Raw genomic sequence first — 13,980 nt, forward strand, 5'->3', positions numbered from 1 at the left:
CCTTACATAAATGCATGTTTTCTGGGTCCTAGATATGCTTGTTGGAATTAAAAGTTATGAAGATTTCTTTTACCTAATCATACAGCCCGAATAGTTCCATTGAACAAGGCTTGCCTCATCACAAGTCTAGCATCATGTTTACTGGTATGAGCAAGTGAACAGTTTTCTGTTTTGATTCCATGGCAAAACAGATGAGAAGCACGGTACTTTTGCAGAAGCATGATGCCTTCCTAACTTAAAACTGCACTATTTACAGACCAGAGCTGGCTTGCAGCAGACTGGCTTGGCAGGAGAGCATGACTGGTTGTATGCATGAAGACATAACAACAACAACAAAAATTCTTTATTGACTTTCCCTTTCATTGGGCAATGAAAAATACAACCCTTTTCAGATGAGACCTCTTAACATGGTGCTAACATTTCTGCAAGGTTTTAAAGGATAATTCACAAGGCAGTGAGGAACACCTAGGGGTGTTCCTAGAGCTGGATGGGACTTTTCTGACTAAATGGAGATTTATCCAGACCTAAATGCACTGTCAGAAACCTCTCTGCCTGTCTAATTGGCAGGCTGCTGAAGAATCCAGGATTTCAGCATCAAGGACAATTATTTCATGTTGATGGAAGTCAAAAGTCCAAAAGCCTAGGGAACTATGGCTGCACTAGAATAATTACTCAGGCTCTGGAGTCCTGCATAAATTTCCAAGAAAAATATCTTATTTAAATCTCCTTTTCACAAGCACATTTTTATATCCATTTTTAAATTGCAATTTTAGGACACAGGATGTAGTAAATGTGAAACCATACAAATGTACATTATTCTGTTTTGTAGTGCCAGGTGATAGAAAATATAAGCCTAGGAAAGAAATTGAGTCCATGTCTTCTGGGATTACATTGAACTTTTTAAAAAGTAAGTCTCATTCACTTCTCTCCCAAAGTACCTACTACAGCAGAGGACCCTGGAACAAATTACTCAGTTTAAAGCTACCACATGCATAACGCAGTGTGGGATGGATGGATTAATCAAGGTGGAGAAGACAGGCTTTTGTTCTAGTTTCAACTATATGCTGGTATGCCATTCTCTTTTCAACCTTAGCACTTCTGATACAATTTTGTTCCTTTTACTTATGTTCAAAAACAAAACAAAACAAAACAAACATTCTAAGCAGACAAGACAATCTACCAGGAATTAAATTACAGTATATAAACATATATACACTAAAATACATATAAATACATATACACCTACAAATAGTTACAGATTCTAATTTCTTAGGACAATCTCCACATGATTACTTTCAGCTTTTTATTCTATTACAAATATAGATAGTGATTATTTTCTTCATTTTTTTTTCCAAGCTAAGACACCCTATATTGTTCTGTATTGCCTAATAATGAAATTATCAATTGACTGAATGACAGGCAGACCATAATTTCAAATGCAGTGGCTATTAAGAATTCAGTTCTATAATATAATTCAGTTCTCATTATAATAAAAACAAGGTAATATGCCTAAGAACCTGAATAGCGTGAAGGAAAAACAACCTTAAGTATAATGAAAACATTACTAAGCCTTTAGAAAAATCCTGAAGCCTTCTATATTATGGAAAGTCAGTAAGATATGACTTTGCTTAATGTAGAATGACAAATATTTAGCATGAGCTGTTCTGTGAACACCAGAGTGGTTGTTAACATGGATGTTTAAATGGTACTTTTAAAATGAAGGCATTAAATTTGCTTGCAGTCTTACCCTTTTCCAGCCCAGTGTGTCATTTCATATCTTGAGTCCCACATATAAGAAAGCATTATAAAGCAACCCTGGAAAGCATTTAGCTTCTGTCTTATACAAAATACTCAGCAATATGAATTAGCAGCCCTTTGGTTCTGTTTTTCAGGAGAAAGGAAGCATGGACCTACTCATGCTTTAGAACATAGTTAATCTATTCTCATGTAGTTTGGAAAGACAACTATTCTGTCACTGACATTCATTTATGCTATGAATTATACAAAGGATAAAACAGTATCTCTATATCTTTACTTCACAGGACTAGAAATTATTTACGGTATAGTACATTTATCAAATCCCCTAAGAAACTCAAAATGGGATCAGGAAGAAATCCTGTTATATATAGATATAAAAAGTATTAATAATTTTAGATTTCAGTTTTAGGGTAAACAGCCAGAGGGCAAAGAGAACTTTTTTTTTTGTTTTTTTTTTTTTTTTCTTGTTAGCCAAATATTAGACAATGTTGTTAGACAGCATTTTTATAGACCTGTGCCATCACACTAATACAGCCTTTGTCCTGGTACAAAGCATGGTGGATGCAGATACTGCAAGATTCTTTAGATGTTTAGCAGCTTAGGGGAAAAAATAATTATGAAACTTTTTATTAAAATCTATGAAATATTTCCATGCCTCTGCATGCCTGACATCCTGGACTTCACCAGGATGTGAAGTCTTCACTAACCTGCCTTCAATTTGTGCTCATTGGAAAGTATGTCGAACTTCTAGGGCAGAGGCTTTGAGATTCGTATATTTGTACAAGTCTCTCTACGATCAATATTCAGCTGAACATGCACTATCTACCACATGAAGCTGGAATCTGCTTTCTTTCTCCTGTTTGCCTTCTGCGAACAGGCAGATCTTTTTCTACTCTTTCACTCTCGAGGACTCCTACATGCTCTAAAATGGATGATTTGCTATTATCTTAACTATCTGGCTTGACTTTTGTTCTTATGGGAACAGTTTAAATTTCAATCCTTCTGAGTAGAATTGTGATAAGGAGAGCACTTACAGTGTCTACACTTCAATATGTTTGTTCAGGAAGAAAGAATAATACAGAACTTCTCCACTTATCTAGATCCACCATGTTAAACATTAGTAAAGACTGTCCAGACAAGTCTACAGTAAGTGAACAGCAAGGGCAACTGATTGGTTATCATATCTGCAAAATACACAACTATGCAATGGAACTTTACTGAAAGACAAAAAAAAAAAATAAATCAGCTTCCATGTGTTTTGACCTTCAAAACCTTAAGTTTAGAGTTTCCCATGTTGCAGTTCCAAAGCAAGTTTACCTTTTTGAATTTCTGCAGCTGGAAGTCATACAACTTTTCTACTTATTTTGCCACAGCCTTCATGTGTGCTCCTGCTAGGCTGGATGCTGACCTTGTTTCCTCACTGTCCCCCATTTGCCCTATAAACAGGGAATGAAGCAGTTTTCCCAGCTCAGGGGGGCCCTGTCTGGGAGAAGTCCTGATGGTAAGGATGAGGAAAAGGCTGAGGTGCTCAATGCTTTCTTTGCCTCAGTCTTTAGCGGCAAGATCGGTTGTTCTCTGGATACCTGGTACCCTGAGCTGGTGGAAGGGGATGGGGAGCAGGATGTGGCCCTCACTATCTATGAGGAAATGGTTGGCGACCTGCTACGACACTTGGATGTACGCAAGTCGATGGGGCCGGATGGGATCCACCCTAGGGTACTGAGCGAACTGGTGGAGGAGCTGGCCAAGCCACTTTCCATCATTTATCGGCAGTCCTGGCTATCAGGGGAGGTTCCAGTCGACTGGCAGCTAGCAAATGTGACGCCCATCTATAAGAAGGGCCGGAGGGTAGACCCGGGGAACTATAGGCCTGTTAGGTTGACCTCAGTGCCAGAGAAGCTCATGGAGCAGATTATCTTGAGTGTCATCACGCGGCACTTGCAGGGCAACCAGGCGATCAGGCCCAGTCAGCATGGGTTTATGAAAGGCAGGTCCTGCTTGACGAACCTGATCTCCTTCTATGACCAAGTGACGCGCTTGGTGGATGAAGGGAAGGCTGTGGATGTGGTCTACCTTGACTTCAGTAAGGCTTTTGACACCGTTTCCCACAACATTCTCCTCAAGAAACTGGCTGCTCGTGGCTTGGACTGGCGTACGCTTTGTTGGGTTAGAAGCTGGCTGGATGGCCGGGCCCGAAGAGTTGTGGTGAATGGAGCCAAATCCAGTTGGAGGCCGGTTACTAGTGGAGTCCCCCAGGGCTCAGTGCTGGGGCCAGTCCTCTTTAATATCTTTATCGATGACCTGGATGAGGGGATCGAGTGCACCCTCAGTAAGTTTGCAGATGACACCAAGTTAGGTGTGTGTGTCGATCTGCTTGAGGGAAGGAAGGCTCTGCAGGAGGATCTGGATAGGCTGGAGCGATGGGCTGAGGTCAACTGCATGAAGTTCAACAAGGCCAAGTGCCGGGTCCTGCATCTGGGGCGTAACAACCCCAAGCAGAGCTACAGGCTGGGAGATGAGTGGCTGGAAAGCTGCCTGGCGGAGATGGACCTGGGAGTACTGGTTGATAGTCGGCTGAATATGAGCCAGCAGTGTGCTCAGGTGGCCAAGAAGGCCAACAGCATCCTGGCTTGCATAAGAAGCAGTGTGGCCAGCAGGTCTAAGGAGGTGATTATCCCCCTGTACTCGGCTCTGGTGAGGCCGCACCTCGAGTACTGTGTTCAGTTTTGGGCCCCTCGCTACAAAAAGGACATGGAGGTGCTCGAGAGAGTCCAGAGAAGGGCGACCAAGCTGGTGAGAGGTCTGGAGAACATGTCTTACGAGGAGCAGCTGAGGGAGCTGGGGTTGTTTAGCCTGGAGAAGAGGAGGCTCAGGGGAGACCTCATCGCTCTCTATAGGTACCTTAAAGGAGGCTGTAGCGAGGTGGGAGTTGGTCTATTCTCCCACGTGCCTGGTGACAGGACGAGGGGGAATGGGCTAAAGTTGAGCCAGGGGAGGTTTAGGTTGGATGTTAGGAAGAACTTCTTTACTGAAAGGGTTGTTAGGCATTGGAATGGGCTGCCCAGGGAGGTGGTTGAGTCACCATCCCTGGAGGTCTTCAAAAGACATTTAGATGTAGCCCTTAGTGATATGGTTTAGTGTAGGACTTGTTAGTGTTAGGGCAGAGGTTGGACTAGATGATCTTAGAGGTCTCTTCCAACCTAGACGATTCTGTGATTCTGTGATTCTGTGAAGGCTATTTTGTGGGTCTAGTGTTTTAAAATTTAACAGCTGGCAGTTTTACAAAAACCACAAGTTTATCTTCACAAAATTTGTTTTGTTTAATGTTTATTAATCTTAGAACTAAGTTTGCACCTTACTTAATAATCTAAAAGTGGCTGAAAAATGTGGAATTTAATAGCGTAATACCAGATCTATCAAAGGTTATCTCCTGGAGATAGGGTAATATTTTCTGTATTCCTTCCATTCACTACTTAAACTTAATGCTATTGTGTCAGAAAATTGTATCAATGTAGTTCATAAACTAACCACAGAAAAATGAGGACCAACATAAAAGCAACTATGAGAAATGACTCAAAATGCAAATATTTCTAATTTATAAATGTTAAAGTCAGAATAAAGGTGCATATTTTTAGGTAGGCATGAAATAATTAAGAAATAAAAGTCAGTATTAATGATAAGGCAACCAGTGGTCAATAAAAAGAGAATACACATCCTAAATATTAATCTTCAAATATAACATTTATAACCATAGATTGAACTTGCCCTGAAAGTGGAAAAGCGTTTCAAATATTATGATCAAAAAGAGAGAGGGTAAGAATCGATCTGGATATTTAATCTCATGCAATGCCCGTGTTTTCATCTTTTTTTAATCTCAAAAAAATTGTGGCACATGTGGAAGTACGAACATATATGTGAACTCCAATGAACCATTCATTCAGGCCCTTCATTTTTAAAAACAAACAAACAAACAAACAAAAACAACAGAAAGTGGAAAATAAAGGGTCATAAATTTTCGTATGGCAATCCTCACTGCTACAACAGAAACATACAGCTTGCAGAAAGTTTTCAACCGTACAGATTATATATATTTTTTTCTATAAGCACAAGGGGAGCTTTGCTTGTGTTCCCTCTTATGGTACCAGAACTCTGGGAAGCTGTTCTATACCTTCAAATCCACAAAACAGTGGAAGCCTGGTTGTTTTTAAATCTTATGTAGCCATTGTTAGTAATAACAGCAAGAATGATCACTAATAGTTCATTTCAAAGACTCAGTGTTTCACTGTGATTTTAATCCAAAACCTCCAGGGTTCTTAGCTGTCAAAGGATATAGTGATATGAATTACATCTAATATTCCAATGACATCTGCCAAACTATTCAAGCACAGGATACGGAACAGAGTTGTCTTCACTTTTTCTTGTGAAAACAATCAAGGAGAAAAACCCAGCTCATAATCAGTGGTAATTTTGTAATAGTCCAAAAGCTTTTTTAGTACAAAAATAAAGAGAACTTGTGCCTTTTTTCAACAAAAGAAGCTTTTTTTTTTTTTTTTAAGAGAAAGCGACACCAGAACATTGTGCAAACAAGTTTAAAAGAAGAAAATGGGTACAGAACTAAAAGAAAAAAAGTCACTTGACACAGTGTATCATTCTTTTTCAACAAAAATGATTTTATTTTTTTTTTTACAGTTAAGACTTATCAGTTTCACTACACTCAGAAAAGCCGAAAGCTTAAGAATATAAAAGAAAAGGACTGTTTATTTTATGGATGTATAAAAAAGCTTTATCAAGGTAACAATCATAGCAACAACATATTCAAGCAATTAAAATGGTGGATTCAACTAAAGCAACTGTACATATACTATTATTAATTAAGCTGCATCAATATATTGTGTTGATGCATGAGTTACTTCAGTTGTGTAGAAACCTCACAGAAATTTCAAATAGTCTAAACTGACTTTTTGCAATAACCCATTTCTATTTTCCCCAGGGCTTGTATAGTGGGAGTTTTAACGGAATGCCAAAATATAGCCTCTTAAATATAATGAAGATGTTTCTTAGCTGTGATGACTCTTGTAACTGCAGTTTATGTATGTCTGGGAAGAAATAAACTTCTTCAGTTCACCTACTACTTTGCAGAATAGGGCATTGTACTGAAGAGAAGCCAGACAAATACCAGTATCCTGGGGGTGGCCTGCATTTGCCTCATGGTTTGAGTTCTAGAATTGCCCTATGGTTTTGCCCCCTACTTTCTGTTGCTCATGTCACTCTCATTTTATACTCAAAGAAATCACTGAAGTCACATTTCAGACCTAATTTATTGAGTTGGTCATATTTGAATCCCTATCATTCAGACAAAAATAGTAAAAACAAAATGAAATAAACAAACAACAACAACAACAACAACAAAAAAGCCCACAAATATTTTCCTTTTATTAATAGGTTTACAACTTCATCAATTTCCTTTACATTCTGTAGTTGGGATATTAAAACAAATTTGTCACAAACCTGTGCTGCACTAAGCCGATATGAACAAGGAACTTGTATCACTTAATATTTTGTTGGCATCACTGAAGGAAAAATCATGTTCCCATGTGGTCTTTCAGTGACCTAGTGTAACTCAGAAATCTCATTCATCATAAGCTAGCTGTTATTCAGTCACAATCCTCATCGTGGTAGTAACTTCCACAATAGTACCACAAACTTTAATCAGTATTCCTGTCCTTAAATTTAATTTTCTTGATGGGCATGCATAGCCAACATTGCATACTTCATTCTATCTACAACTTTAGAGAGAACTTACAGGGCATTTCAGAATGCCTGTCCCACCGCAGACACTTGGGTTACTGCCACATTACAGACATTAAGCCTTGCAGGAAGACGAGCTTCTCAATAGCTACATTTGTCTGAGCATAGCTATAGCTATACAAAAGACTAACAGAACACTTACCTGGAAAACAAACAAACAAACAAACAAACAAAACAGACTTTTTAAAAATGGTATTACGGAAAGACAGCACCTCTAACACAGTAGCTAGAATGGTTCTACTTTGTTTGAAGTACCCTCAGAAGTTCTGTGCTTTGTAAAAATACCAGGAAATGTGGCAGGTAAAGGATGAAGGCATTTTCTCACATGGCAGCACTGCACCAAGGTATACCGGAGGTAATCCTGCCCACATGCCCATTTTATTTAAGCATAGGATAAATGATGCAAAAGGGATGGCTGCAAAACATGTTAAAAATCATTTATTTTACAAATGCCCTTACTGCTAAGCAGTCATTACATCTTCAGTAATGTTGCTACGGCTACTTGAATGTCCACTTTTACCTTCTGTATTTGTTCTTGTGATAAGGTCATTTCCTCTCTTAAAATTATATTATTATTATTATTATTATTATTATTATTATTATTATTATTATTCCAACAGTAGTATTTTTTTCAACCTTTATTATGCTGGAGTAAATATGCTAGATTTCATTCTTATTCACAGCGTTCTACCCTTCTACTTTTAACCTGCTTATACATTTGACAACGCTAAATTTTATCTCCATGTGTTAGCAACCTGAGAGTATTGCATTTTCTCTGTCCTATAGCAACTGATAATTTCATGATTCTTGATAATGAGATTGTTAAAATTCCCTTAATGACAATAACTTTCACATGACTTTCAGGAAGGCTGAAACTGAAACATTAGCATGTTCCTGACTAAGGTGGCATCAATTTCCCATGGTCTGAAAAAGGAGTCCTGCTGTTTACAGTCTGTCTTAAACTGAATGAGTTATAGACTACTTTTCATGTTATTTAACCAGCCATGAATTCTCATTATTTTACTTCTATTAAATAATTCTAACTGAGAAGATTTAAAAATATTTCTTACTAATCATCAAACTCACAACTTTGTCTGCTAGACTGGAATTCAGAAAGAAATAAAACAGCAGCAAGCATGTTCCTTCTCTCCCTGAAGAGGGATGATTCTTCTTTAAAGACTTGTTATCCCATGCTTTTTATCAGAGTACTGTAATATCTGAGAAGGGTTTGCTCTTCAAAACATTTCAATAGACCTTCAGAATCAAATAGATTTCTACAACTGTTGTAGAGTTTGGGAGTACGGGTGGTAGTGATGGGAACAACTAGATGATAACAAAGGCATATGGAATATTTCTGCTTTTCTACAGAATGTTTTCATTAGCAAATGAAGATTATCAAAAATTAGATGCTCCTCAGATTTCTAATTTGATGAAATCCTAATGGAAATATGAGGGCTACAGCACATACAGAGCTCAGGCTTGCCAGCAGCTGCCTTGAAGGCCATAAGCAAGCTGAGGGCCTAGAAGCCGCAGGAACTTAGGAAAAAAACATAGGCTCCCAAACAGTACAGTCCATGGACTGGTATCACAGCTCTCAGGCTTTCTGTTTTCCAAAGTGTTCTACATCTTTAGAGTCATATTTTAGATTAGAATATATTTTACCATGGTTAATTTCATAATTAAGAAAGCAACATATGAGAGAAATGTGCTGTTTTTCATCACACACACTTTGTTTCAGACTGCACAGAGAAAGATACCAATTCATACTATCAAAACCAAAAATGATACGTGTTATTTTAAAACATTCGCAGGTACAACTTTGACAAGAAACCTGTCTCATATTCTTCAGTCCCCACATACCTAACCCACAGTACCCACATACCTCAAACCTAACTCAACTGACCATCACTTCTTCCTCCTTTCCAAGAATTTTTTTGACCCTATGCTCAGCAGACCTTTTGCAAGCGGATCAGGATCAGTGTTACTGCTCTTCCATTTGCCTCTGGAAGTCAGGAGAATAGGAAGCAAGGTATCTGCTTCTGTATATTTAGAGACTTCAAGGTAGAAAACTATGAAACTTTGGTCTTCTAAGTAATTCAAGAAGGTCAAGCAGCTATGATTCTAGAAAAAGATTTTTGACTGAGAAGAAACCATTTGAGCAATTCTTTCCCACTGAAGCCATGGGAAAGAAGAGGTATTATTAGATAAAAGGTATTCCAGCTTTGATTTACACTGCTTTTCACAACTCTAAGACCAGCCTGTTTTCTATCCACTTAATCATCCCATGAACTGTCAATTTTGGGGGCTATGGAGGAGGTTATGGGAGGCTGTCAAAGGTTGGTAAAATCAAAGTGCACCAATGTCTTTCTGTTGCCCACAGTGCCTGTCGGACACCTCCATCACAGAAAGCATGATTTATATATGGAAAATTTTTTGGGTGCTCCCAGGTACCTTGCTGTTCTTCACGTGTTTATAGCTGTCTTCTTAGAGGATTTGCTCCACAACGTTCGCAGGGACTGAGATGAGGCTCACTTGCCCACAGCTATCTTCTTGCCCTTCTTGATGATGGGTGTGACATCTGTCCTTTTCCAAACACCAGGAACCTTCCCAGGCTGCTATAATCGTTCAAAGATTCTAGAGAGCTGTCTAGCAATGCCACAGGCCAACTCCTTCACACCCTCTATTGCATCCCTTCTAGTTTCATGGAGTTGTCTATGACATACAAGTGATTTAAGTGAGGACTGCCTCTGTCTTCCTCTACTGTGGGATCTACTTCACTCCTGCTGACTGCTAGGAGGTTCAGGCACCTGGAAGGTCTGAGGAAAAGCCTCACCTTCTTACCAGAGAAAAGCAAGATATAAAAAAGGCTTTGAGTACCTCAGCCTTTCCCATGTCCCTTGTCACTAGGTCCCCTGGCCCACATTTACTTAGCCCTCCTTTTGTTGTTGATGTACTTGAAAAAATCTTTATTGTCTTTCTCCATGGCTAGTTTCAGCTCCAGCTGAGCTGGAGTTTTTCTGGCTCCATTCCTGCAAGCACAGACAAGACAATGTCTCTGTATGCCTTCCAAGTAGTCTGTCCCTGCTTCTGCCTTCTGTGTGCTTCCTTATGTGTTTGAGCTTAGTCAGGAGGCCATGTACATCCATACTGGCCTTACACAATGCTTTTCGTCTGCAGTATGGAAATGACAGTTCTGGTGCTCAGAGTAGGCTGTCCTTCAAAATTAGCCTGTTCTTCTGGGCCCCTTTGCCCTCCAGAACAGTTCCCCATAGGATTCTGACAAGCAGGTCCCCGAACAGAGCATTGCCTATCACCAGTTTATTGATCAACTGCATCAAGAAATTGGCTTCAATATGTTCCAATAATCCAGATTGATTTTGTCCACCTGTATTGGCCTCCCAGAAGATATTGGTGTGCTTAAGTTACCCAAGAGTACCAAGGCCTAGGACTGTGTGGCTTTCTCCACCTAACTTGAGAAGGCTTCATCTGTCTCCCCTTGTTGATGAGCAGGTCTATAGCAGAAATATACTACAACATCAGCTGTGCTAGTCTGTCGTCTGATGTCTGCCCACAAGTACTCCACTGGTTTGACACTTTACCCAAGACTCCACTCACTCAAAACACAACTCTGAACAGAACATAATCTTAAGGTAGAGTGTCTCATACTGCTATGTTGTTAGCACCTTAAGGTACCTGCATCTTTTATACACAGCTGGGTTCAAGATTGAGAAGGTACATCATATCTTTTACAGAAGAGAGGGATGAGAGATCCAGACAGCCTGAACTTTCTTAGGTTTGCTCCTTTGGTGAAACATTCCTAAGCTATCAAAAAGCTGTCACTTTAAAATATATCTGCACTACAGTAACTCTAGGGAAGGAATAAGATCTTTTCGTTAGAAAACAAGGGGAATGTATGTGTTGGCAAATGGAAACATTTCTGTAGAAGTGATTTCTGTGCTGTTGAAATATAATGTAAATGCTTTTATTAGATTATTAATCATGTTAAGGTAGAGAGTCATTAATATTTATACACATAAGGAACTGAAGACTTTAACGTGAAATACTTATCTAGTAAACAGCTATCTGATCCTAGGAAGCCATTATTTTTCTATGTTTGTGTTTTTAAATTTAAATTAAAAAACAGAAGTCTTTCTGTCAATCTGTCTTTCATGATGGGATATACAGATCAATGTTTGAAATACTTGATCCAAAATCCACACAATTCATGATCTTACACACTTTTAACCTACCAGCTCCCAGTGTTTCTTGAATTTTGTTGCATTGTACTTAACTAAGATTGTAAACAATGCAATATTTGTATGATAATTTAAAGATATAATTTTAAAATGCACAATTTCAAATATGTCAGTTAAAAAACCAAACAAACAATGACAACAACAGAAATTTCATCAGTAACAAATCTAATTAAAAAAAAAATCAAGTTAACTATTCCATAGGACACAGACATAGATGTATATATACTTGCATTTCCAAACAAGAAAACAGTGCACTTTAACAGTGCAGTGTTCAGTGTCTCACAATAACTACCTGTCATTATGTACCATGATTCTCAGTTCTGCTCTCAACTTAATTAATTCATTATACTATGTAGCTGTTCAAACTGCAGACTACTTGACATCCAGCTTTACTATATCCTGGGGTTTTAGCTGTTATTTACCTCTTCTTTGCAATGGAATGATAATTATAAGCTTAGCAAATGCCTATAGCAAAACTTGGTAAAAAACTGAGTATGTTCCACATCTTGACTTAATAATACCCCATAGGTAATGTTTACTCATTTTTACAAGTTTAGATGAAAATCTCCAGTCTTTAGGCATCTGGGTGCAGTCAAAGATGAGTAATGGAGGAAAGAGCTCTATAACACCCCTAATATCTCCCAAAGTATATTAAAAAAAAAAAAAAGCCCCAAAATGTAAAACCCAAACACCAAAATTCTTGTTTACAACAAATTTCTTTAACTTTAGGAATTCTCTCTGGTGTTTTAAGTTAATTCATCTGAGCAAGGCTTTGATGTGTAACTTGATTTCCTCAAGCTCAAGATGCAATACCAATTGCTTACCTGACTCACACGCAAATGTCTTTGACGTCTCATCATGAAAGATAATTGCCACTGCATGCTTCTTTGTTTCGCGAGGCAATCTAGTTATGTTTTTGATATTGTGCAGCTCAGTTACCTTAAAATGAAGAAAAATATTTTAGGTCAGTGAATAAATAATACAAATAAAAATACTAACCACCACAACTCAATTCTTACTACAGTCTATTCCACCTCCCCCCCTCTCGGCTAAGGCTAGCTAAATTTGTAGGTTTGTCATTGACAAAAGCAAATAAATATCTAGAGTCTAAAGTTGTAAAACATTCTACAAAATTCAATATATCAAAAAGTGAAGTATATTTCTCTAATAAAATTCTGCTTGAAAACACAGATACTACAATGATACTGAGAGCCTTGTGATACTTTATAATATTTATAATAATTATAATAATCACTACATTTGTGTGGATAGATCTTCATTTCTTTAGAGTGTAATTGTCATCCTCATCAGAACTCACAAATTTATTTTCCAAATATTAGAAAAGCTTATCAAATAAAAAAAAATACTCTGAAAGCAAATTTACAGCATAAACCATTCATCTATTTCCAGCTTCCTTTGATGCAAGTAGATAACTACAATTAACAAAAATGGAAGAAGAACATGTTATTACAACCAGGGCTGGTAGCACAGCCTATATTAAGCTGCTTAGCACTTACCATAAAATGTTCTTGGTTACTTGTAACTCTGTGCAAACTTTGTCTGTTTATAGTTAGGTTTTCCACCCAGGCAGGACATCTGCCTCAGGCAGAATTCATTTCTTTCAAATGTCACCCACGGGGAAAAAATGGACTACAAGTGGGTGGGGTTTTATTTATTTATTTTTGAGTTCTGATGATCCCTGTGTGTAGCTCTAGCATTCCTTTCAAGATACTTGGAAGAATGTTTTTTATGAGACATAGGTTTTATATTTTGCGGTAAAAAAACAAACAAACAAACAAACAAACAAAAAAACATGGTAGGGCAAAGAGATTCCTAAAAAGATTCAGAGCAGATGAGCAGTGACAGCCATCAGTGACAGCCATCAAGAAGCCAGGGAAAGAAATTGAGACAAAGCATGAAATGGACTGTACAGGTGTTGTTGAGATCTTGACTTCAGCAAAATTCACTCCAGTTTGACAATGTCTTCAGCTTTGCTAAATTAGAAGTACTCAATAACAACCACTGTTCTCTTCTCATTCCTAAATCCTGTGATTTAATCACAGATAGATATCAGATTAGTCAGGTATTATTTACCCTTGGTGAACTGATGCCATCTCTTCCCAATCACTATTTTCTCATTCACATGCCCAGAAATGTG

The 13,980-nt window shown here is 38.1% G+C and overlaps 1 protein-coding gene across 4 annotated transcripts in view; it reads right to left on the minus strand.

The window, feature by feature from the left end:
* DOK6 (docking protein 6) overlaps positions 1-13,980 on the minus strand; it is a 238,180-nt gene that overhangs the window by 111,865 nt on the left and 112,335 nt on the right. For all 4 annotated transcript variants that reach the window (XR_013947225.1, XM_080581892.1, XM_080581893.1 and 1 more), the window contains exon 3: positions 12,647-12,761. Coding sequence is in view for 3 of the 4 variants with exons in the window: in XM_080581892.1 (XP_080438018.1) it covers positions 12,647-12,761 (115 nt within the window). In the remaining variant the exon portion in view is untranslated. The remainder of the gene's footprint in view (positions 1-12,646; positions 12,762-13,980) is intronic.

The sequence above is a fragment of the Anser brachyrhynchus genome, assembly GCF_964034855.1.
Source record: "Anser brachyrhynchus genome assembly, chromosome: 2".
NCBI lineage: Eukaryota > Metazoa > Chordata > Aves > Anseriformes > Anatidae > Anser > Anser brachyrhynchus.